Source organism: Strix aluco, chromosome W, assembly GCF_031877795.1.
Source record: "Strix aluco isolate bStrAlu1 chromosome W, bStrAlu1.hap1, whole genome shotgun sequence".
NCBI lineage: Eukaryota > Metazoa > Chordata > Aves > Strigiformes > Strigidae > Strix > Strix aluco.
In genome coordinates this window covers 30,009,291-30,034,000 of record NC_133970.1, presented here as the reverse complement: position 1 = coordinate 30,034,000, position 24,710 = coordinate 30,009,291, and the positions used below count along the sequence as shown (strand labels likewise).

At 44.5% G+C, this 24,710-nt stretch overlaps 2 protein-coding genes across 4 annotated transcripts in view; one reads left to right on the top strand and one right to left on the bottom strand.

Moving 5' to 3' along the window:
* Positions 1 to 8,806: 8,806 nt before the first annotated feature.
* Positions 8,807 to 15,200, bottom strand: LOC141917750 (uncharacterized). Its single transcript, XM_074811173.1, has 2 exons — positions 12,696 to 15,200; positions 8,807 to 9,794 (listed from the first exon to the last, which is right to left on the bottom strand). The coding sequence occupies exon 1, from the start codon at positions 15,125 to 15,127 to the stop codon at positions 13,004 to 13,006; it is 2,124 nt and encodes a 707-aa protein (XP_074667274.1). The 5' UTR covers positions 15,128 to 15,200; the 3' UTR covers positions 8,807 to 9,794; positions 12,696 to 13,003.
* A 911-nt stretch (positions 15,201 to 16,111) lies between these two features.
* LOC141917756 (AN1-type zinc finger protein 5-like) overlaps positions 16,112 to 24,710 on the top strand; it is a 38,193-nt gene continuing 29,594 nt past the window's right edge. Inside the window, exons 1-2 of one of the 3 annotated variants that reach the window (XM_074811188.1) lie at positions 16,113 to 22,701; positions 22,831 to 22,977. The gene's annotated coding sequence lies outside the window, so the exon portion shown is untranslated. Of the gene's footprint in view, positions 22,978 to 24,710 lie in introns of all 3 variants that reach the window. The other 2 variants (XM_074811191.1, XM_074811187.1) reach the window with 2 other exon arrangements.

The following is a 24,710-nucleotide window of genomic DNA, read 5'->3' as shown; positions in this document are numbered from 1 at the left end:
CGCCCAGACCAACACCCTGAAGTTGTTTACCTTCCTGGGTTCTTCCTCATTCTTCCAGGGTCATTTCGTCACATCCTTGCTGACGCTGAGGCTTTACCAGCCTTGCTCATATTCAGGATTGCTCACACGCCCATTTCCCCGCAGGAAATCCTTACCAATCCCCACAACCAATAGGTATCGATACCCCCCTTTTCTTGGAAGTTCTGAAAAATCAATCTGCCATTGTTGCCCAGGCCCATTGCCTTTCCCAATTTGGCCCATTTCCAATCTGGGGGTATTTTTAGGATTAGTCTGGAGGCAAAGATCACACTGTTGAGTCACTTGTCTTACTGTAGTATATAAATTTCTAGCTCTAGTATCTTTAATTAAGTGTTTATATAGGGCCTCTGCTCCCCAATGTCCTTTCTTATGTTCCTCCCTTACTAGGGACCATGTTAAAGAAGAGGGAATGACTATCTTTCCTTGCGGGGTGAGGGCCCAACCTTCCTCATTATATGATCCTTCCAGATCTGTGATAAGTTTTTGATCTTCTTTAGTATAATTAGGCTTACCCTCTAGGGAAATTTGCCCATCAGGGATTAAAGCTCCTTCTACTTTTACCTCTCCTTTGGCTGCTCGTTTTGTCTCTCTGTCCGCCAGCTCATTTCCCTTCTCCAAATCCAAGTTCACCTTTTGGTGTGCCTTGATGTGCATGATTGCCACTTTTTTAGGAAGCTGGACTGCTTCCAACAGTCTCAGAATTTTCTCTGCATGTCTGATGTTTTTACCCTGTGAGTTCAATAGTCCTCTCTCTTTCCAAATTGCTCCATGTGCATGTAGACTCCAAAGGCGTATTTTGAGTCCGTATAGATATTCACAGCCTTGCCTTGGGCCAACTCCAAAGCGTGGGTCAGGGCAATTATTTCTGCCTTTTGTGCAGAGGTATTCAAGGGCATATGCCCTGATTCTATTATTTCCTGGCTGGTAGTAACGGCATACCCAGCATGTCTTTTACCACTTAGGACACAGCTGCTTCCATCCGTGAACCAGTTCTCTGTGTTCTCCATAGGGCTGTCTCTCAAGTCCGTGCGGCTCGAATACGTCTCTTCAATGGTCTCTAGACAGTCATGTTGTACTGGTTCTCCTGTGTTCCCACTGAGGAAAGAGGCTGGATTGACAATGTTAGTAACCACAATCTCTACATCATCTTGTTCTACCATTGCAGCCTGATATTTCAAGAACCTTTGCGGGGAAAGCCAATGTCCACCTTTCGCCTCCAGCACTGCAGACACTGTATGGGATACTAACACAGTCATTTTCTGGCCCAAGGTGAATTTTCGGGCTTCCTGGATGTTTAATACCACAGCCGCGACTGCTCGCAAGCATCCAGGCCAACCCTTGGCAGTTGTATCCAACTGTTTGGAAAAGTAGGCAACTGCTCGACGATATGGGCCCAGGTCTTGTGCTAATATCCCCAGGGCAATCCCCTGCTTCTCGTGAGAGAAAAGGAAAAATGGCCTACTTACATCTGGGAGTCCCATGGCCGGAGCCGACATCAGAGCCTTTTTCAGTAGCTCAAAGGCCTGTATAGTTTCTTTATTTCATTGAAGGTGTTTTTGTTCAGTGGTTGTCAATGCATATAAGGGTTTGACAAGCAGTCCATAATTATAAATCCATAGTCGGCACCACCCAGTCATTCCCAGGAAAGTCCGTAACTCTTTCACTGTTTGTGGCCTCGGAGTCTGACATATTGCTTCTTTTCGAGCTTGTCCTAAAGTTCTTTTTCCGGCACTAATTTCATAGCCCAGATAAATCACTTCGCGCTGCATTACTTGGGCCTTTTTCTTAGACACTCGGTATCCCTGAAGCCCCAAAAAATTTAGCAGGCTTACCGTCCAAGTCATGCAAGCGTCTTTTGTCTTGGTGGCAATCAAGATGTCATTCACGTATTGTAACAGTTTCCCTTCCTCAGGCGGGGTTGGGGCTTCCCACAACTCGAGGTCTTTTGCGAGTTGATTGCCAAATATAGTAGGGCTGTTTTTAAACCCCTGTGGTAACACCGTCCAAGTCAGCTGGGTTTTACGTCCACTTTTAGGATTTTCCCATTCGAATGCAAATATTTTCTGGCTGGCTTTGTGGAGAGGGAGGCAAAAGAAAGCATCCTTGAGGTCTAAAACAGTAAACCAGGTTAGTTCAGGTGTCAATACAGTCAGTAAAGTGTATGGATTTGCCACCACCGGGTAGAGGTCTTCAGTTATGTTATTCACTGCCCACAGGTCCTGAACCACCCGATATGACCCGTCAGGTTTACGGACAAGTAATATGGGAGTATTAAAATTAGACTCACATTCTTTCAGTAATCCTAGTTGTAGGAACTTCTCTATAACTGGCTGGATCCCTTCCTGATCCTCTCTCTTCAGAGGATATTGTTTGATTCTTACCGGCTGTTGTCCTTCTTTAAGTCTGACCTCAACAGGTGGGGCATTCTTTGCTTTCCCGGGCACATCAGTGGCCCATACTCTGGGATATACCTGGTCAATAATTTCTTCGCTGATTCTTCCTTCTGTGGGAACACTAGTTAGGGATAAACTCATTATTTGTATAAACTCTTGGTCATTTACCTCCAGAGTAATCTCTCCTTCTTTAAATTTAATTATTGCACCCAATTGTTCTAATAAATCTCTCCCCAGAAGTGCCTTCGGGGAGTTAGGCATATATAAAAATTTGTGTATGCCCCATTGTTTTCCTAATTTATACTTTAGGGGTTTGCAAAAATATGCCTTTTCACTTTGGCCAGTCGCCCCCTTTACCATAATATAGTTGTCTTCTAAGGGCATTAGGTCTTGGTTTAAAACTGAGTATGTCGCTCCAGTGTCCACTAAAAATTCTACCTTCTTTTGTTCTTTCCCTAGCTTTATTGTAACCAGCGGATCCGCTAGGGTAGATTCCTCAGGTCCCCGTCAGTCCTCTTTCATATGGGCCACTGCCCTTCCTTTCTGATTATTTCATCCCCTTTCCTTAACTTTCCATTTTTCCGGACACTCATTTTTCCAGTGCCCAAACCGTTTGCATATTGCACATTGTTTTTTTCTTAATTGAGACAGTCCTCGCCTAGGTTTCCTTTCTTCTTCTTCCCTAACAACTGCCAGTACCCTTCTCTGTCCTCGCTTATAATCCTCTTCTCTATTTCTGAACACTCTCCACGCTTCATCCAGTAATGCTTCCAGGTTTCTACTTTCTGTGGAACGCAGCTTCTGAAGCTTGCGTCTAATGTCCCCTGTAGATTGTCCTAAAAACAGAGAAACTAATTGTTGTAGTCCTACCTCTGACCCCGGATCCAATGGTGTGTTGCGACGCATTACGTCCCTCAGTCGATCCAGGAATTCTGATGGTGACTCAGAAGGACCTTGTTTAATTTCATATAATATTGACCAATTTATTGTTTTGGGAATAGCCCTCTCCATTCCTTTTACAATCCACTCCTGGTATGCCTGCAATCTTTCCATATGTGCAGACCTGTTTGCTTCCCATTTTGGATCTTGGAGGGGGAGATATTCTTTAACGTCTCCTCCCATAGTTTTATAATAATCCTCTGCCAAATTCCATGCAGTTTTTAAAACTAGTTGCTTTTCCATCTCAGTCAAATGATCTAACAATAGCTGTATATCATTCCAGTCAGGATTATGTTGTTTTACAATAAACTGAAAGTATCTGGTCACGCTTGTCGGATCGTTACGGTAATCCCTGGCAACCTTTTTCCATGCCTCTAAATCAGTAGTAGAGAAAGGTACCTTAATTAACATTGTCCCTCCGTTAGGTCCTACTGCCTCTCGGAGAGGTGCCTGCAAGACCATTGGAGCAGACTTTTTCCTGGTGTGGGAGGATACTGGACTACCCGGGGGAGTGGAGGGTCCATCCGAGTCCTCATCCTGTTCCTGTGGTCGAGGGGGAGGCTTGAACAAATCAGTTAGATCCTGCTCTGGTGCCTGATGAATCTTATCTGCTCTAGTGCATCTTTGCCCAATACTGCACGCTGAACAACACCGTTTCAGTTTGCCTTTAAGTTCCTTTTTATTAGCTTGTTCAAGGGCGAGTACCAAAGGGTCCTGTGGAGGTACAATCCCGCGGTCCCTTTGCCACTCTGGATGATTTTGGAGAGTGAAAAACATGTCTGCATATGATACCTCATCCCACTTCCCTTCTCTCCTCAAAAACAACATTAGTTGTAAAAGGGTGTTATAATCGAGAGTCCCATTAAACGGCCACTTGGCTTCATTCTCTAATGCATATAGTGGCCACCATTGATTACAATATTTAACAAGATTTCTTTTGCTTTCTGTGTTTCCTGTCCCAGCAATATCTTTCCAGTGGGCCAATATGCATCCCAGAGGGCTGCTCTTTATAACTCCCCCTTGTGTGTTTCCCATTTCTAAAATTATTTTCTTTTTAATTTCCACTTAAAGCGTTTCTTACACTGTATGTTAACTCTGTCCCAGTTCTTTTCCCATACGTCCCAAAGCTCTAGAATTAAGCTGCTCTTACCACATACAAATTTTATTATTGTTGACTCCTGTCTAGCCCTTTCCCAATTATAAAGATTCGGAGGTGCCGTTTCGGGTAAGCATTTAGGGCATTCAGGCCTTCGCCTATCAGATGCACAATACCACCTTTGTTTACAGAGCTTACACTCCAGCAATACCCAGGCTTGATGGTAACCCCCTCTATTATAGAAGTTATAAGGTATTAATCCACAAACAAAACAAGGAATTCTGTCTTCAATTGGGAGAAGAGCGATTTCAGAGGGTTGTTCCCAATCTAATGCTACAAGTCTCCCTTGAGGGGTTACATATAATCCCTCCAATCGATATAGACCGTTTTCCCTTCTTATCCACTCACTCTCATCGTTCAAATAATCACTGGGTTCCAGCCCAAACCACCGGAGGAGAGACTCACTATTCCTTCTCCTCCTACTCATTCATTCATTCCTGCATGCTTCAGAGGCATTCAACACAAAGATTGGATTACAAGAAAAACCTCGGGTTGGTGTATGGGGGCACCAGAAATTAATCACAGGCTCAAATAACACTTTTTACAATCTGACATACACTTCGTTCGCTTCGTTCGTCTCCGGCCGCTCTCCTCGCGGAGAACACGGAACCGCGGATCAGAACTCCACACTCGCTTCGCAGCTGTGCTGCGTCTCACACACACACAGGTACTCATTTACTCATCTAAAAGCTAGCTTAATATAATGTTGTTTTTAACTGATCTGAGTTGTTTACTCTTGGATCCACAATTTGCTGATGTTGTATCTCGGTACCGGGCACACCATACAAACGTTTTTAGGTGGTAATACGGTTTCCTAAACATACATAAAATTCCTAGGCATTTCACAAATTAAATACACAGTTACTACATTCCAGTTGATATCCTTCCAACAGCTGTTAATGTTTTACCAAAACCACTCAAGAGGTTCCGCTTACCCTTTTCCTGCTTCTTACACAGTCATTAGCAGGTCCATCCTGGCTCCCAAAACTGGGATGCAGCGGTGACCTCGGATTCACTCGATCTACTCCCAAGATCGCTAGCGGCCACTCTATCAGTCAGCGAATCCCCTTTACCAACATACAGGGTACCCTCCTCCCATACGGGGACTGTGCTGTACGCCAGACGTCTCTGCGCGATTTATCAGCAGCCCCAGGCAAGCGTACGACTTATTGGCTTCCCTCGTTAAACATACCATTTGTCCGCAGCTGTAGATGGTCGTTGTTTGCCCCCGCAGTGAGTGGCTGGGAGCGGAGTTCCTCCGAGAAAGGACTCAGGGCACGCCTAGGATGTCCGCTCCTCAGTCTATCCTGCAGCCGAGCAAAGCATGTCCCATCTGGGGGATGGGACTTCCTATTCCATCAGGAAGCGTTCCCTCACAGCTTCCATTAATCAAGGTTTCCATATTGTTCTGCTCTCTGGCCTATCAACTGTGATCTATTATCCTATTCTATCTTAGCTATCTTTTAACTAATGGGCCTCTAGCCCCTAGCCTGATCTCTAAGTCTTCCATCTTTATCTCTAAACTAAGTTATACCTTCATTTCTTGAGTGCCTAATTTCTATATCCTATTTTAATTTCCTAGCTCCTCATCTCAGCTGGACCCGCTCACAGCGACTTTGGATGCCTCACCTACGGACGGACACATCGCGTAGGACTTCCCACTTTCAGGGAAATGCTTTCCAAATCCTCGCTGTAACCGGGGCTGCCCAGCGTCTGCGGATCTGGATGATGGTAAAGTATGCAAGTGGTGATGGACCTTTCTTAATCACTATTCTCTCTCTCATGTAGTAATGATTTGATGCATTACCCTGTATTTTCCTATTTGTTGCTTTAGGTGCATTATTCTGCCTTTTCTTACTGCATGTTTTACTCTGTTATATTATTTGGTTATCACTAGTAAAATACACCTACTCTTTTCGCTCTGGTGTCCGAGTTTAATTGGTATCCTTAATCAGCAAAACAGTTGGAAAAAGGGCCTGACTTCTCTACCCCCTTGTTGTGGATGAAAGTATTGACACGGTAATGATTTAGTAAGAAATCTAGATTTATTAATAACTAACAGCAATTTATTATTATTACAAGATAATTCAGAAATGCTGAAAGAAAGGAAAGCGACTTATTCACAGATTCTAAAATGACAAGATTCACACTAACTTAACGGTACCTTAATTTATACATATGTACATGCGCATACACAAACACAAAACATACAAACACACACAGAGAGACAAAAGTATTTGGATCCAGTAGAATTAACACAAAACTTACAAACACACACACAGAAACGAAAGTATCTGGATCCAGTAGAACAAAGTACATACCCACACACCAATAAACAAGAGAAAGAACGGGTGAAAGAGAAGCTAGCTCAAAGGAGAATTTCCCTCTCGAGTTTAGAGCAAATACTTACAATGCCTTGGCATTCCTCAACGGGCGATAATTGAGACTCGAGTGGGTGGACTTCGCCCTGGCCTTCCTTCAGCTCTGGCAGCAGACGACACCTTAAGGGTTTTGGTACCTGAGAGGCGTCCCAGCTCAGGGGAGATGCTGGTCACAGGCCGGCTGCGATCCAGGAGAGCTCAAAGGGTCTCCCTGGTGGTCCCCATTTATAGGGTCCAAGATAATTGACTTTTTTCAAATACCTTCTGGTGCCTTCCAGCAGTTGCACAAGAACTTCATGAATGTGCAACTCTTTTATTGTTCCCATTTGACCCCATCCCAGGCACAGGTGTGCCAGGCCCTTAGGAGATGATGGGCCATTTTAACCATTTCCCGAGTAATTGGGAGGGGCAGGAGCCAGGCTCGTTAATGTTATCAGTCCTTATCTCCACAGATTGGTGTATAGCTCGGGGGATGTGGGTGGAATCACATGTAGCACCAAGCAGCCCAACAAGGAGGGGCGGGGAGGGGTAAGAATTGCACCACCACACCCCTGTGGCACCAACAATGGATAAACTTTGCTTACTCAATTTACCTTTACATGAATTTAAAACTGAACATGCTGCACTGGTGTTGACTAAAAATTCTACTCTTTCATTCCCCAACTTCAGGGTAACCAGGGGTTCTGTTGGGGAGACTTCTGAGTCACCCTCTTGTTATTGATTTACCAATAAGTAGAAGTAATTGTGTTTGATTTAATAGAAATATAGAATCATAAGAAATATTTAGTAAAAATTGTATTTGCTGTAATTTATACCATCAACCGACTGCTACTTTAAAATCCCCTATACAGCTCCATACCAAGGCTGAAGAGATTGGTTATAATCATCTAGTAGGAACGTTTGGAACCTAGGTAACCAAACACAAACTGATTTGTAAGTTGATTTATAATATATATACAGGACCAGGAGAATGCAAGTAGTTGTCAAAGTCTAGGATTAATGGGAACTGGGGGAAACAACCGTAACAGCTTACAAGTACCTGCCAAGGAAACTGTGTCCTTAAGCAAAGGGTAATTCTGACAGGGGGAGATTGCGACCATCGACCCATGGACCACCTACTCACATTACACCCCAGACTCATTTGTAGACATTTCTAATCTTTACTGCGCAGAATCGGAAGTAGGCGGATAGTATGTTAATGATTTCTTGGAAATTGTATATTTGTGTATGAACACTTAATGAATATGTATGAATAAGTTCTATATAAGATGTATGATTTTAGTGCTTGGTACGCGCTGTTGGTGAGAACACTCCCCTGCGCGTCCGGCCGTCAATAAAGAAGTGTCTGCTTATCTGCATCAAATTGGTGTTGATAAGTTCTTTATTCCGAATTTTCAGTAACACTCCAGTCCCTGTCAGTTGGAATCTTGATCCAAAGTCAACAATTTGGTTAGTTTAGGATTTTCATTAATCCTAGGGAGTTTTGTCCACAATCTAATTTGAGGACACTCCCTCTTCCAATGTCCTTTTTGTTTGCAAATTGCACATTGATCTTTTTCAAGAGGAGTAAAAGGATACTTATTTCTCCCCTTCTGATTCTGATTTCCTCTAGTCTCATTCCACCTACTTCCTTTATTCCCTCTCTCTATTGCTGCTGCTATTAATCTGTCTCTCTTAAGCTGCTCCCTCTTTTGCCTTTTCTTTTCCTCCTCCTCTCTATTATTATACACTTTCCAAGCTGCCTCTAGCAGTTTATTTATAGATCTTGAATCCTCCCCATCATATTTCTGCAACTTCTTTCTAATGTCTGGATAAGACTGTCCCACAAATATATTAAGGACAGTGCACTGCAGAAGATTGGTGCGGGAGTTAAACGCATGCAAATCATCACACAGTGATTAAGCAATGCCTACTTTAATATGGTGGACAAGTCTTTTATAATGAAGGTGAGAATCACAAGAAACAATCACATGGTACAATTCTTTCTGATTTGACAGGTAGCTTTGCACATGCTCCTTAGGCTCTCTTCTGGTTGGATGAGAACTGCCACATTGACATTGTACAAACTTCTTCTCGGCCCAGGCCATCACCCTGAAGCTGTTTACCTTCCTGGGTTCTTCCTCATTCTTCCAGGGTCAGTCCCTCGTCACATCCTTGCTCATACACAGGATTGCTCACACGTCCATTTTCTTGCAGGGACTCCTGAATCCCCACATATCCCTCTTTTTGTTTTTGAGCAATCCAAACTCCTTGTAAGCCTTTTTGCGGCGATTGTCTAACACAAGGAATTAAGCATGGCACAATAATAGCAAGCCCAATAATCACAATAATTACAATGATTACTCCTTTTAACAATTCCTTCGAACACCCTACAATGGGGTACTAACATTCAGATCCGCAATTGCTGGGGAACCCTGGATGCAGCGAGAATTTAGAGTGCCCTTCCTCGCAAACTGGAAAGCCCTACGTGATGCATCCATCCGTAGGTGAGGCATCCAACATCGCTGCAAGCAGGTCCAGCCTCTAAATCAACAGGCCAAAATAACTGGCAATTTTGAGCGGAAACATCTGATCTCATCCTTCTGTTGGGTTCCACCCAGAGTCTGGCCATCACTCAAGGGGGAAAACCAAGGGAGTCTCTAATAAGGTTGAACAGTTGAGGTTTTGCTTCTTAATACAGCTAAACAAGGAAAGTTGAATACAAACATTCTTACAGCATTTCATCCCTATTAATAGCTACATTTTGACTAAGCCACATCTAGAATCCTGTATATTTGCTGAACGAGCATTAATCACTGTCAGAACCATCACGAGGCTTAGAGTCACGAACTTGGTCTCCTTTCCAAGGCCGTACCCAACGAGACGGAACCCACCGTAAGCCATGATCTGTAAGCAAACACATATAACCTCTGCCGGTTAATTGTACTTTAACAGGTCCCTTCCATTGGCCTGTGCTTAAATCTTTGAACATGACCAGCGGCTGCTGTGCGCCCATAGGTTGTTCGGCATCACCCTTTAGTGCTAAACTGTGAATCATCATTGGAGGTTCCTGACGCGTTCCTGTAAGTCGCAGAAAATTCAAAACATACAAAGCTTTGTTTAAACGTTCGGCTGGCATCACTCCTAACATTCCCTCTTTTTGTTTTTGAAGCAGTTGCTTCAGAGTTTGATGGGCTCATTCAATGATTGCCTGTCCAGTGGGAGAATGTGGAATTCCTGTGTAGTGTTTGATACCCCATAAAGTACAAAAACGTTGAAAGCGACTAGAAATATATGCAGGACCATTGTCTGTTTTGATCTCTCGTGGCACCCCAAGCACTGCAAAGGAACTATACAAATGTTTCTCAACATGTTTTGCTGTTTCTCCAGTTTGGGCTGTAGCCCAAACAGCCATAGAAAAGGTATCAATAACAACATGTACATATTTTAATCTACCAAATTCAGCTATGTGAGTGACATCCATTTGCCATAATTGCAAAGGTGACAGGCCCCGTGGGTTGACCCCTGTTCCGAGGCCAAACCCTATTTTCTGACAGGACGGGCAGGAGAGAACAATTCCTTTCGCGTCTACAAGAGGGATTTTGAATTGTTTATGTAACAGTTTTGCTGACTGATGAAAAAAGTTGTGAGATTCTCTGGCTTGGGCAAACAAATCTGGCGAAGGTCCAGACCAGGCTGGAGCAACTAGCTGATCGGCTAAGTCATTTCCATAGCCTAACCCCTCCTTAGATTGGTGACTTCTGATATGAGTAATAAAATAGGAAACTTCCCTCTGATTAAGAGTGTGAGCTAACTGTTGAAGCAGTTTCCCTAAATGTTCATTTTTTACTTCCTTTACTTGGCCACGTTCAATTCGCTTCACTATTCCCACTACATATAATGAGTCAGATACTACATTTAATGCTATCTCTGGCCAGGATAAAAATACCCACAAGACTGCTTGGAGTTCTAACGTTTGTAAGGAATCTTCTTGTTGGCCCTGAATAATATGGTATTTCCATTCCTCATCTTCTAACCAGGTACGTGCAGCTCGTCTCAACCTTTTTCCAGCATCTGTAAAAACTGTTAGCCCTTGAACTGGTATTTCTGATTGCATTGGAAATGTTTCAATCGTTTGGTTCATTAATAATGGCAATAGACGATGAGCTGGGTAGACATTGGACAGCTGGCCAGTGTAATCTTCCAGAGCAATTTGCAACACTTCCGAATGTCTAAGCAGCCATTCCAAATATTCTTGTGCCAGGGGAACAACAATAGTTTGGGGATCTGCGCCTGAGATCTCAATAATTCTATTTCTACCTTGCATGATCAATTGCGATAGTAATTCCGCTCTTGTAGTTACTGTTTTCTTAGGAGTGTATGCTGTGAAAACCCACTCTAGAATACGTAACAGTTGTTTCTGTTCTGAATCCCATTGCATAATGATAGCTAATGGGTATTGTCTATTTCCGCCACTATTAATAATCATCAATTGTAATGGGAGTTCTAATTGTAATCTCTGTGCATGGCAGGACTCTATTTTATCTGTAATTTTTTGTAAAGCAAACTTATGTTCCTGTGTCAAGGTTCTCCTTGTATCAGCCTGTGCAGTAGTGCTCAATAAGGGCATTAATGGTTTTAGATCATCATTTGTGATTCCGCACAAATTTCTAACCCATTGAATGTCTCCAATCATTTTCTGTACATCATTTAGTGTGTGAATATCTGTATTGATCTTTAATTTCTAAGGCCAAATGGCAGCATCGGTTATGATCCACCCTAGGTACTTCCAGGGTGAAGTAAACTGTACTTTTTCAGGGGCTACTCGAAGGCCCCTCTTTGACAATTCTGCATGTAGATGACTTAATCTGACTTCTGGTTGCATGTCCTTACCAGCTATTAATATATCGTCCATGTAATGGTAAATGATTAACTGGGGAAACCTTTTCCTAATTGGTTCTAATGTCCAAGCAACAAAAATTTGACACATAGTAGGTGAATTTTTCATTCCCTGAGGCAACACTACCCAATGATAACGTTTTGCTGGCTCGGCCTTGTTAATAGATGGAACAGAGAATGTGAATTTTTCTCTATCAGACTCATGAAGTGGAATGGTGAAAAAACAATCCTTTAAATCAATGATCAATATTGACCAATACTCTGGTATCATTGAGGGAGAAGGCAGTCCTGGCTGCAAGGATCCCATGGGTTCCATTATCGCATTGACCGCTCTTAAATCATGTAACAGTCGCCATTTGTTGTTCTTCTTGGGAATAACAAAAATCGGAGTATTCCAGGCACTTTGTGATGGGACAATATGACCCGCTTGTAATTGCTCAGCAACTAAATGATGGACGATTTGCAGCCTTTCCTGTTTCAATGGCCATTGATCTATCCACACAGGCATTTCTGATTTCCATTTAAGTTTGAGGATGGGCTGCTCATCAATGACCATCACTGAAAAGGCTGTGTAACCAATGTTGTTCTGACTTGACTCAGAACATCTCGTCCAAGTAAGGTAATAGGAACTTCCATCACATAAGGCTTCATGGTGACCTGAGCTCCATCCGGAAATCTGACTACAATGGGATCTTGGCTAATTCTGGTGGCTTGGGACCCCCCAATGCCAAACACTCCTGTTGCTGCTGCAATGGTAGGCCATGAAGCAGGCCACTGTTGAGCCGATATGATTGTAACATCAGCCCCTGTATCTATTAACATTTTCAATTTCTTCCATGTCCCATCAGGGGATTGGATAATCATGTCACATTCTGGTTTTACTCGACTTATGTCAAAAGATAAATATACTTGCGGTTCGCCGGTTGACCCAAAACCACCAGTCCCTCGATGACTGTCTCCTACATTTGGAACACAGGCTTTAAATGGCACAAGCTGGGCTATTTTGCTACCTTTAGGAATAAACACAGGTGGCGTTAAAGTTTGAACCATTATCTTTACAACACCAATGTAATGAGCATCAATTACTCCCAATAATACTTGAATACCTTGCTGAGTCGTTGATGACCTCCCTATTAAAAGAGCACTCAATCCAAACCCTAATGGTCCTTTCACATTACTATCCACTAAGTGGACCTTTTGATCTTGTATTGTAATGTCTACTGCGGTTTCCACGTCCACTCCGGCACTTCCTGCTGTGGCGGAAGCGATATTGGACAGGAAACCAGCCCTTGGTCCTGATGTTGAGCTTGCCATACACCCCTCATTTGTGTCTGAGCGCGAGGGGGAATCGTGCTCTTCTTCATGTTTCCCGAGCACCTTCTACACTCGTGAGTGTTATGAGTATCTCGTATACAATTATGACACCATTTTTGAGCCTTTGGGTTTCTGCATTGGTTCTGAAGATGACCTTGCTTGCCACAATTGAAACATTTCTTCCCCCCTTTTTGCCCCCCCCCACTTTTCTTCCTAAAAAATGGTGCAGCCATGTTGCGCACCGCAGCGGCATAGGCTGCAACATTAGAGTGTTGCATTCCTCGGTTGGTTAACTCAATCATATCAGCTACAGATGTTCCATGTGGGAGGGTCGCTAGCAGGTGCTGGGCAGATGGGTTAGCATTTTCAAAGGTCATTAACTTGAACATTTTTTCTTTCATCTCTAGGGTCATGTCAGATTGTTGTTCTAGGGAGTGATAAAGGCGATCTACATATTTTGAAAAAGGTTCATTAGGTCCCTGTTTTACTGCTACAAACTTGTCCTGTTTCTTTCCTTCTGTGTCAGGTACAGACAGTAGGGCCTGACAGGCTATTGACTGTGATAGCCGTAACACTTCATTAGAGAGATTGACCTGTAGATCTACTGCGGTGAAGGGCCCTGTACCCAATAGCATTTGTGCTTGGACAAGATGAAGGGGATCACCCTGTGGGCGCGGACGAACCTGTTCTTCGTTAGCTAACTTCGACCATGTGCTTTCAAATAACATTTTTTGAGATGGAGTTAAAATAACTGCCGCTATTTGATCAATATCTTTTGGAATTAACAGCGATGACGAGAAGATATAGTGAATGATTTGTTTGGTCAATTGGTGATGAAGACCATTTTGGATTACTGAAGCCCTAGCCTTTTCAAGCAATTTCCAATCTAAGGGATCCCACTCATTGGCGCCAGTAACAGTATTAAAGGAAACTGGAAATGCTTGTACGCTTTCTGGGATAAAAGACCCTTCTATTATAGCATCTTTAAGAACTCCTTTCCATCGGCGTGTAGCTACAGAGGCACTCTGCGCCTGTGAAGAAAAAAGATGCGAAGCTGCAGGGTGAGATGATGAGGGCGCAGTAGCAGGCACAGGAACTGCATACTCGAGTGATGGATCCGGAGGAGCAGATGGCTGTGGTCCCGTGTTTGACGAAAAGGTATATGGTCTCTGCTCCCTCTTCTCTGCCTGTGATACAGTTAAGTTATCAAGCTTGGCTACAATGTGCAGGAGTAAGGTTTCAATGTCTGCAGAGCCGGCTTGTGAGGCGGGGCTCTCTTCTCCCGAGGGGTTGTTCTGTGAGGGTGGGAGGGGCGGGCACAAATCCTCTGTACCCCCGCCCTCGCCTGGGTCCCGCCCACTATTGGCGTCTTTGGTCTCTTTCGGTTTCTCCTCAGTCGCTTTCCGGTTGGCATCAGACACCCTTCCGGTGCCTCCCGCCCCTGATTGCGCAGTTTTGAATTTAGGTCCCGCCGCTCGCCGCGGCCCCGGCGGCACAATCGTTAAGTCAAACGGATTTTTCAGCTCACCCAGCGCGGCGGGCGCCGCAAGCGGCGTCGAGTCCCCCCCTCCCTCATCGCCCCGGGGCGAGGGGGCTGAGGGGGGGGAAGGGGCCGGACCGTCCTTCCGGCCGTGGTTGGGGCAGGGCGGTAGCGGCGGCAGCGGCGGCGTGGCTGATATATCAAGATTAGGGGCCGGTCCGAGCGCTGCAGCGACATACGCCGCAGCCGTACGCTCACTACTCATCTCCTGTGACGCCTCTCGGATTAATTTCCATAGCGCAGTGTAACTGCTCACTTCTCTTGCCGACTTTCCTCCATCACTGACCGAGTCCCATAGCTGTTTCCCTGTGGCTTCCCAGGTAGCGGCTTCAAATATAAGCCCTGGACTGGGGATAAGTCCCTTCTCTCGGCTCCACTTTAATAAGCCTTCTAGTGCAGACTTGTCATATTTTATCCCTCTCACAGAGAGGATCAGTTGGAGGAGTTTTACTACTGCTTGCTCGTCTCTAGTAAGCGTAGACCCCATTCCTCCCCGGCCGCCGCCTCTCGCGGCTCCCTATACTCAGCCGCCTCTCGCGGCTCCTTAAGGGGACAGCGCGCTGATTCTCACCTTCAGACACTGGGGCAGCGTCTGGCTGAATTTCGACCGGCCTTCCCGCGATAATACTTCACTGAGTCCTCTTCAGACTTGTGCTAATCTGATTTATGGCCCTGGTCAGGCACCAGGTGCAAGAGATTGACGCATGCAAATGATCACACAGTGATTAAGCAATACCTACTTTAATATGGTGGACAAGTCTTTTATAATGAAGGTGAGAATCACAAGATACAATCACATGGTACAATTCTTTCTGATTTGACAGGTAGCTTTGCACATGCTCCTTAGGCTCTCTTCTGGTTGGATGAAAACTGCCACATCGACATTGTACAAACTTCTTCTCGGCCCAGGCCATCACCCTGAAGCTGTTTACCTTCCTGGGTTCTTCCTCATTCTTCCAGGGTCAGTCCCTCGTCACATCCTTGCTCATACACAGGATTGCTCACACGTCCATTTTCTTGCAGGGACTCCTTCTGAATCCCCACAGTGCACTTTCTTATTTTTCTGGATCTAGATCTGAGTATTTTCTGGCTGTCTCACACAATCTTTCATAAAAGGCAGAAGGTGTCTCATCTTTTCCCTGAACCACCTGATAGATTTTTGCCAGATTTTTAGGTTTTGGGACTGTGTTCTTTACCCCAAACAAAATCAATCTTTGGTATTCTGTTAAAAGCAACCTTTGTGCTCTATCATTCGGATCCTAGTGTTGTGGTTTGAACTCATCCGGCAGCCAATCACCATGCAGCCGGTCGCTCACCCTTTTCCCCTGCCCGGGGAAATAGTGGAGGAACAAAAAGGAAAAAAACCTCATAGGTTGAAATAAAAAAAATTAAAATTTAGTGATATTAATGTAACAAAACAATAATGGAAAGTCCAAACGGATAATGCACTTGATCACCACCCAGTGACCGATACGCAACCTGTCCCTGGCAGTGATCCCACCAGAACGAAGATCCTGCCACATAGACTGGAAGTGAGAGAGAACCTGCCTCCTTTATATACTGAGCATAACATCACATGATATGGAATACTCCAATGGCCAATCCTGGCCCGGCACTCCAGCTGTGCTCCCTCCCAGCTCAAAGAAAGTTAACTCTATCCTGGCCAAAATCCGGGTCAGGCACTCTGGCTGTGCTCCCTCCCAAGCTCAAGAAAATTAACTCTATCCCAGCCGAAACTAGGCCACCCAGTTAGGGTTTAGAGTTGGGAAATGATCATCCACTCTCCCTGCCTGCACATCCTGTACATGTACTTTCTCTGCCTCTTCCTTGGCTTTTCCTATTATCATTTGTCTCTCTTCATGCATAAAAAGAGTACTCAGAACAACTTGCACATCTTTTCAGTCTGGATCATGATTTTCAATAATAGTCTCTAATGCTTGAGCTGCCCTCTGTGGATCTTCCCTGTAGGTACCTGCCATTTCCTTCCAAGCTCTCAAGTCTGCTACTGAGAAAGGAACTTTTACCCACACCGGCTCTGCAGTGGGCCCCGCCACTTGTCTTAAAGGGGCTTGCAGCACAGCTCTTCCTCATCTAGTATGACCAGCTACCGGACTATAATTTCCACTCCCAGATTCTCTCTCCACTCCCCCGCCAGGCTCTCCCTCTTCCCTCACTTCCACACTTTCATCCTGAACATCAGGTGGCTGCCGTGGGGCCGGCAGTCCCCATGGGGCTACTAGTAACTGAACATCCTCCTCTTCTTCAGTATCCTTATACTTATTACACCATTTCCCAATGCTACAAGCTGAGCAGCACTGCTTTAACATTTTTGATTTTCCATTTTTGTGTTCTAAAGCCAATATGTTCATATCATTAACCATTAATCCACAATCCTTTCTACTAGTATAGTCATTTCTGAGAGTAAAGAACAAATCAACATATGGTATTTCATCCCATTTCCCTTCCCGTCTACAAAACAACATTAATTGCAATATAGTATTATAATTCAATGTTCCATCCTTTGGCCATTTTTCCTGATCATCCAATATATACATCGGCCACCAATGATTACAATATTCAACCAACATTTTCCAAGTTAACTGACCACCTCCAAACTTTCGTCAGTGTTTCGATATACAACCCAAAGGAGAGGCTCTTACAATGCCTCCTTCAGAAGATGACACTGAATTTTCCATTACCCTTATGTCTACCTGCTCCAGTCATCACTGTACAAATGCAGGAGAATCCCCAGCAGCTGCAACCAACCTTTATCCACCAACACGTACTTTTCCTAGTACGATTTACTTGTGGATTCCTTTTATTGAGCAATATCTTAACTTGCTTCCAGTTGAGTACTCACCACCCCTGCTGGGAAATCACCAGGGAAGTCCCCGGAGAAACTGTCCGGTGCGTGCTGGAGTTCCACTCATGACTCCCGGTGGTGGGGAGAGTCATACGGACTTCAAGTCTCACTGTCGTCAGTGTCCCAGACAGCAGTGTCCCATCTGGGGTGCCAGAAAACTGTTACCTGAAATAAAGACTCTCGAAACCAGAAATTAGTTTAGAGAGGAAATATTGCTTTATTCTGCGCAGGGTGCTAGGTGGAAAGCATCCACAGATCAAGCACACCACACCAAAGAACTTCAAAGTATTTATACACTCCAAACTATGTGATTACATATTTTCTATAATGATTATTGGTTAGTTGCTTATCGCTTCTATCCCTTATTGGTTAGTAACATACAGTGGGTTTTTTTTAACTTTCTGCACAAGCTCAAAGGGTAAGGGTCTGTATTCGGGCAGGGGTCTTAAGCTTATTTACGTAAAAAAATTTTACCAAGCTTCCATGTCCCAGAATGTTTCTCTTCTTCAAGGATGGTAGCTCCTGATTAGAAGTTCCTTACTAATTATTGTTGATGGTTTGAAGAACAGGCTGACCTATCTGTTGTGTCCAATTTGTCCTTGTATTTGATGAGAAATACTTGTATGGATAACAATACGTACTATGTGGCCTTGGGTGCGATGAGAAGCATTTGTGGGGCCTGCAATGTGCGATGAGAAATGGTTTTGTGGCCTACAATTCCCGGTAAACAATACATTCTTTCCCATGGGTAGCAAGCACATAAAGTTTAAGCAACTCTGAACAAGGCCTCTTGTTCAGGGTAACAGCCTGTGTGGTGGTTTAGCCCCTGCCGGCGTCTGAGACCACGCGGCCGCTGCCCCTCCCCCACAAAGGGAGTGAAATACAAAGCCCCAAGACTGAAATAAGGAAAGGTTTAATACAACAGTGCAATAGCAACACAACAAACAACAACAATAACAATAACAGTAATAGCGATAGCAATGAACAGAGCAAAATAGCTACCAAATACAGCAGTGGGAAGCACGATGTACAAAACCACGAGTGCACCGAGTTCCGCGCCAGGAAAATGTGACCTGCCAGGATGTGACGTCCGCATGGTATCTGAATAACCCGGCTAGAGCTCCCCCCCACTGCTGGGGAAACTTAACCCTATCCTGGTTAAACCAGGACAGCCTGTCTCCACTTTCATCCTCTGCATGCTGCCTTTATGTGTTGGAGCTCCATTATTAGTACCCTATACTTCTGCAGAGCTTGCTGTCCTTCAGCACAGTATAATTCCATGTACCTGAAAGTTTTAGCTATCTGTCCTGGTTTGAGCCCAGAGGGAAACTGAGCACCATGAAGCCACTCACACGCCCCTTCCCCCTCATGAATGGGAAGGAAGAAATACAGCAAAAGGCTCAGGAATCAAGATAAGGGCAGGGAGGGATGATCCACCCATTATGGTCATGGACAAAAGACAGACTTTATTAGGGGAAGAAAAAAGAACATTAATTTAATCCAAACACCACCACCACTTAATTTAACAATCAGAGTAGGACAGTGAGAATATAACAACATCTTAAAACCACCTTTTCCCTATGCCTCCCTTCTTCCTGGGCTCAGCTTTGCTACCGATTTCTCTCCCTTCTCCCCCCGAGTGGCACAGGGGGGCAGGGGATGGGGGTTGTGGCCAGTTCATCACCCATTCACCCGTTGTCTCTGCCGCTCCTTCCTCCTCAGGGGGAGGACTCCTCACACTCTTCCCCTGGTCCAGCATGGGGTCCCTCTCATGGGAGATAGTCCTCCACGAACTTTCTATAGGCTGCAGGTCTTCCCAAACTGCTGCAGTGTGGGTCCCTCCTGTGTGTTGCAGTCCTCCCAGCAACGAACTACAACAGCGCGGGCTTCCCTGAGTCCCATACTTCTTCGGCCCAGCTACCTGCTCTGGTGTGGTGTCCTCCACAGGCTGCAGGTGGGCATCTGCTCCACCATGGACCTCCATGGGCTGCAGGGGACAGCCTGCCTCACCATGGTCTTCACCACGGGCTGCAGGGGAGTCTCTCCTCCAGCACACACCCCCCCCTCCCCCTTTCTGACACTGATCTCGGTGTTCGCACAGGTCACTAATTGGCTCAGCCTTGGCCAGAGGTGGGTCCAACTTGGAGCTGGGGGAGCTTCGAGAAACTTCTCACAGGGGCCACCGCTGTAGCCCCCTCCCCCGCTACCAAAACCCACCACACACACAAACCCAACACACTGTTTCTGATGATATAAACTTTTAGATCTCAGGAGACATCCCTCTGACAAACAAGGAAAGAGATCAGCTCTAGAAGGCATGTCAGGCGAATAGTTTTTTCTAATGATTTCAGTGGTGTACTTCCCATAAAGCCATACCTTCCAATTCTAGCTGTTTTCTTCAGATTAAATGGTTTAAAGAGGCCCATAAATATATGCCCCAATATACTGTAGCCTCAGAAAATCAATAGAATATGGTAGAAACTGATTTTAAGCAAAGTTGAATTATGTAGACCATTTATCCAAAGCACCTTTGAATTTTACAGATCTTCTATTCCTAAGATACATGTATTCATGTAAGCATGTTATGTTTATCTTTGATTTCCTAGAAATACTGATGCCTGCTAGCTGATGCCTGCAAGCAGTTGGTGCTAATTGCTGTAAGGGGCCTCAGACAAGAATGCACCCAAGGACATCATTTTTGCAACTGTGATAGGTACATCCCAGGGAGGGCAGAGAAACCAACAGACACCTGTGGCAGTCAAAGATAAGAAAGCTGAGAAACTTTACAGACAGAGCAATGAGCCAAGACGAGGCCATATATGAAAAAACCTCAGAGTTCATGGAAAGGACACTAAGAGACACCTCTTCAACAACCACTAGGGACCAGCACAGACCACCGAAAACCCCCATGGAAGCTCCTCAGAGACCCTTCCCCAAATTTTAGTACGCTTGCACAATGTATTAACATATGCATTAGATCCTCTGGAAATAGGTGTGTACTTCTCAGAATTTACATGAATATTCATTTCTTTTATTGTATATAGTAAGTGTGCTTTTGTCTTTCGGCATGCACGTTAGGTGGAGTGATCCCCCGTGCATCCAGCACTGCGATAAAGAATGCCTGCCTTCTAAAAACTTCAAACTGAGTCTTAGAGGGTTCTTTTGAGACCAAATTTACAGTAACAATACTACCTTACAAATATTTTAATTGCCTTTACTGTGACAAAATAATTGTTCTCCTATACCTACTAACAGTGTTTTGAAACTATGAGCTACCCTTTGCTGCTCCCACAGTGAGCAAGAAGTCTGAAATAACAAGCTTTATTCTTTCCTTTGATTTATTTTCGCTCTTCCCGTGCTCTCCAAGCTTGCATGACCTTCTAACTCGCTCTCTCCACAGTGATGTAACCTTTCTATCTGTCTTACCTATCTAGGTTAGTGTTACATCCTCTGAACACACAGTTTTATCAACATCCAGTAGACACAAAGTCTGAGCTAAAGTTTGGACATGCAAAAATATATAAATATTTAATCTTGAGGTTCGGTGAGCCACAAATTTGCAAATCTGAATGCAAGTCAAGGTTTGGATTTCAAGTTCACCCTATGTTTATAGGTGGTTGGTTACAACCAATGAAGTCTGTGAGAAAGACAGCAAACCTTCAGGTAGACTATAGAACAAAGAGATTTTTTCCCATATACAACAAATCACTTCCTGTCTCAATCTGATATCTTTGTATACTATAGATTCCTTTGCTTTGAGTAAATGTAGTTTATAAACACTCAAAATTAAAGACTTTTAAATCTCACAAGAACTAGAATTTCTTTATACTATAATCTCACAGAAAAAAATCCACCATCAAGCACAGAATTATCCCATTTGTCTTAAAACTGACTTATCACTGCAGACACTTCATTAAGTCAGATAACTTTTTTTTTTTAAAAAAAAAAAGTAGCAACTAGTGCCTCAATAGTTGCTTAGGTATAAAAGTGTAAGTAAACAATAGCCAATGAATCCAGAAGATAGCTAAAAAGGGAGTGTGAGGTTAAAAAATGAAATGTCTGCTTATGATGGATGCACCCACTCTGAGTGAGTTAACAGTACTTTGGTTCAGGTATTACCAACAAGTAGGCCTGTCTGAAATCATCCTTGATGTGCAAACCTTGAGAATTGTGTTAGGCTATAACTTCTCAGGAACTAAGGAGTCTAGGCCATGTCTTATCAGGAGCTAACAGTACCAGCTTGAGCTAGGACTAGACAAAACTAAGACTGCTACAACTGTACTCTTCCACATGCACCAAAGGAGAGTTTGACTACAAGTCAATCACTGTATGCTATAAATATCTACAGACCCCCAAGCCCATTGAGCTCTCCTACATGGCAGCAGACTACACAGCAGTGACCTTACCCCTTGAGTAGGGGCACCACTCCTCAAAGTTGAGAGACCCCTTTACCCAGCATGTGATATCTATAATAAGGTAAATGACATTTTACATTAGGCCTAGAAGTATATTATGTGCTAGCAACATTTACATATCCAGTTATAGCTTAATTATTAGAAGTGTAGTAAGTAGTAGAGTGTTTGGTCTCTGTCTAAATCATCATCACTGTCTAAATTATAGTTTAAATCATCATTTAAATAATTGTCAATCACTGTTTAATTATCATTCAATTATTGCTTCATTACCATTTAATTTTCATTCAATCATCAATTAACTATCATTTGATCATCGTTTAATCATTAATAAAACCCGTTTAGTTAACCACAACTATGGCTTCTCGGTAATTCACCTGTGACACTACTGCACGCGCACGTTTAAACGGTACCATTAATTAGGGACGGAGGTGTCTGTTATTAAGGCAAACGGATAGGGAAGGCTTTGTTTCCGCTGTTTCTTTGCGCGTAGCTCCATGCTATTCCTGTAGGCGGGGTAAAGATCACTGCTTTATACGCATCTCCTTCCGTTTCTCCACCCCCTGGAGGGTAGACGATGTTCTGACTACGCGCGGAGTCTCTGTCCATTCCTATATAGCCCTCAGTCGCGGGGTGGGGGAGGTTGGTGACTCTGCAGGCGCTGGCCGCGGTACCGTGAGCCACCTCGCGTGTGCCTCGTTCTCTTTTCCCTCTCTCTAGCTGATTCCGCGTAGGAGCGCGCGGGCGTGCAGGCCTCAGTAGCAGCCAGGAGGAGGTGGAGCTGACGTGAGCGGACCGGAGGGTTCGGGTCTGGGTCTGAGTCCTTCCTTCCTCCACCCTTCCTCAATTCTTTCTTTTTCTTGTGCCTTCCTTTCGTTCTTTTTCTGCGTGTCTCGTTCCCCGCTGCTGCGGCAGAAGGGAAACGGTGGTGGCGCCGTCAGCTTTGTACCCCACACCCTCTTGCCCTTCGCTCTCCCAGAAACAGTCCAGAGCCACCTGCAGTGCCTCCGATATCAGCCGTGGTGTTTCTCGCTACGCGCACGCACACGTCTTCAGGAGCAGGTACGCGGACGCTGAGGGGCGGCTTGGGAGATGCGGGCTTGGTTTGAGAGCTGTTAGCACGGTGGTGGTGTGCGCAGAGGAGCGGCGTGGGGGGCGCTTAGGCCTCTCCGCGGCGTTTCTGCTGCCTTCCGCGAGGCGAGGGGTGGTAGGGCGTCTCTCGCGTACCCCCCCGGCGGTCTCCTTATCACTGATGCGGTGGGTGTTGTGGAGGGAGGCCGCGGGCCGGGCTGGCGCACACCCTATTTCCCCCTTAGTAGGGCAGACAAAGAGAGTGAGACAGTGAGGCTTTTTCAGTCCTCGCTGGGAGAGGGGCGATGGGGGGTTAGGGGAGCCGTGCAGCAGCCGGTGCTGAATATGATTCAGGAGTCTGTGAGAGGCCCCGGCGTGGTGGGGAATGCCCCGGGCTCAACATTTCCGCCTTGGCACCACCTCCTTTTTTTTGTTTGTGGGGTTTTTTGTTGTGTTCTTGGGTTTTTTTGCTCCTTAGCCCGGCAGCCTCCGTGTCTTTTGTGTTCCGGTGTCTTTGGGGTGGGGGGGAGAAGGCGACTGAAACGTACCACGCTTTGAGCACTTGGTGGTGCCTTTCCTTTTGTCTGACTCATTGAGCTAGATTTAATTGACACTGGGAAATGCCCGGGTTTGATCCGTGTTCTTAGCATTTACTTTGTCTTCTTGCTTCACCTAGAACACTGTATACCTGTGAGAGGCGTATACCTGAAACATCCTTGCTGTTTGTTTGGGGTTTGTTGGTTTTTTTGTGGTCCATTTTCTAGCTGAGGATATTAGGATAAATAAGTATTTATTTAACTAGCCAGTTTAGCCCAATTGCTGACTCAATTACAAGGTTTTATTATTGGTTTAAAAACTCTTTGTATTTGTATTCCCTTTATTATATTAAGTATTAGGGTAACTTTAAGTGCATTTATGATGTACTTCACACAGTGCATAAGTGTTAGGATTCAGTTGTAGTTGATCGGAAGTGCACTTGGTGTGCAAGGAAGAGCTTAGTTATATTGATCATTCAAAAAATCTAAATATCTGCTGTTATTAAAGTTAACTATGCCTTAGTTGTAATTTGGAACTAAGAAGATGTCTTAGTTATGAGACTTTATTTATGTTCTTCTTTTAGCTTGGTGAATTTGCTAGTAACTGTGAAAGTCAGTGATGTAAATTACTGTTTGAGTTAACATGATGAATAAAATAGCTTCTTTCTATATTGGGAGGTCAGGGTTAAACAGGGACATCTCTGAGGGTTAAGACTTTCTCCTTTTTGGGGGTAGAAGAGATCTTTATATTTTTTGCAAAGGTTTGGCTGTAACCACCCAACCAAAAGGTTGGGGAATGTATTTGTAAGGCCATGAGAGAGTAATCATCTCTCAGGTCTCTGATCATAGCTAGTTGTTTTCTGTTCTTGCTGTGAAATAGAGATGAAAATGTCTGAGATGACTACCTCATGATGCTGCATTTTCTTGACTGAATTCCTCTAGAAAGGAAGCTGTAGTCATGTTAATGGAATTTCATCTTTTCCTCTTACAGTGGGTGTATGCTCAGCTTCAGTTCTGTGGATTGTTGGAGTTGGCAGCCTTCAGAGATATAAATAGAAGCTGATTTCAGAGGCCCCTGTTGACAAGGTTTTGTGTCTGAGCCTTTAGCTTAGCCTGTCACACTGCAGCCTTGTGACAGGCGGAAGCTAATGCGCTCACCCATGTGACCCAAGTTTCTGAGAAGTTCAG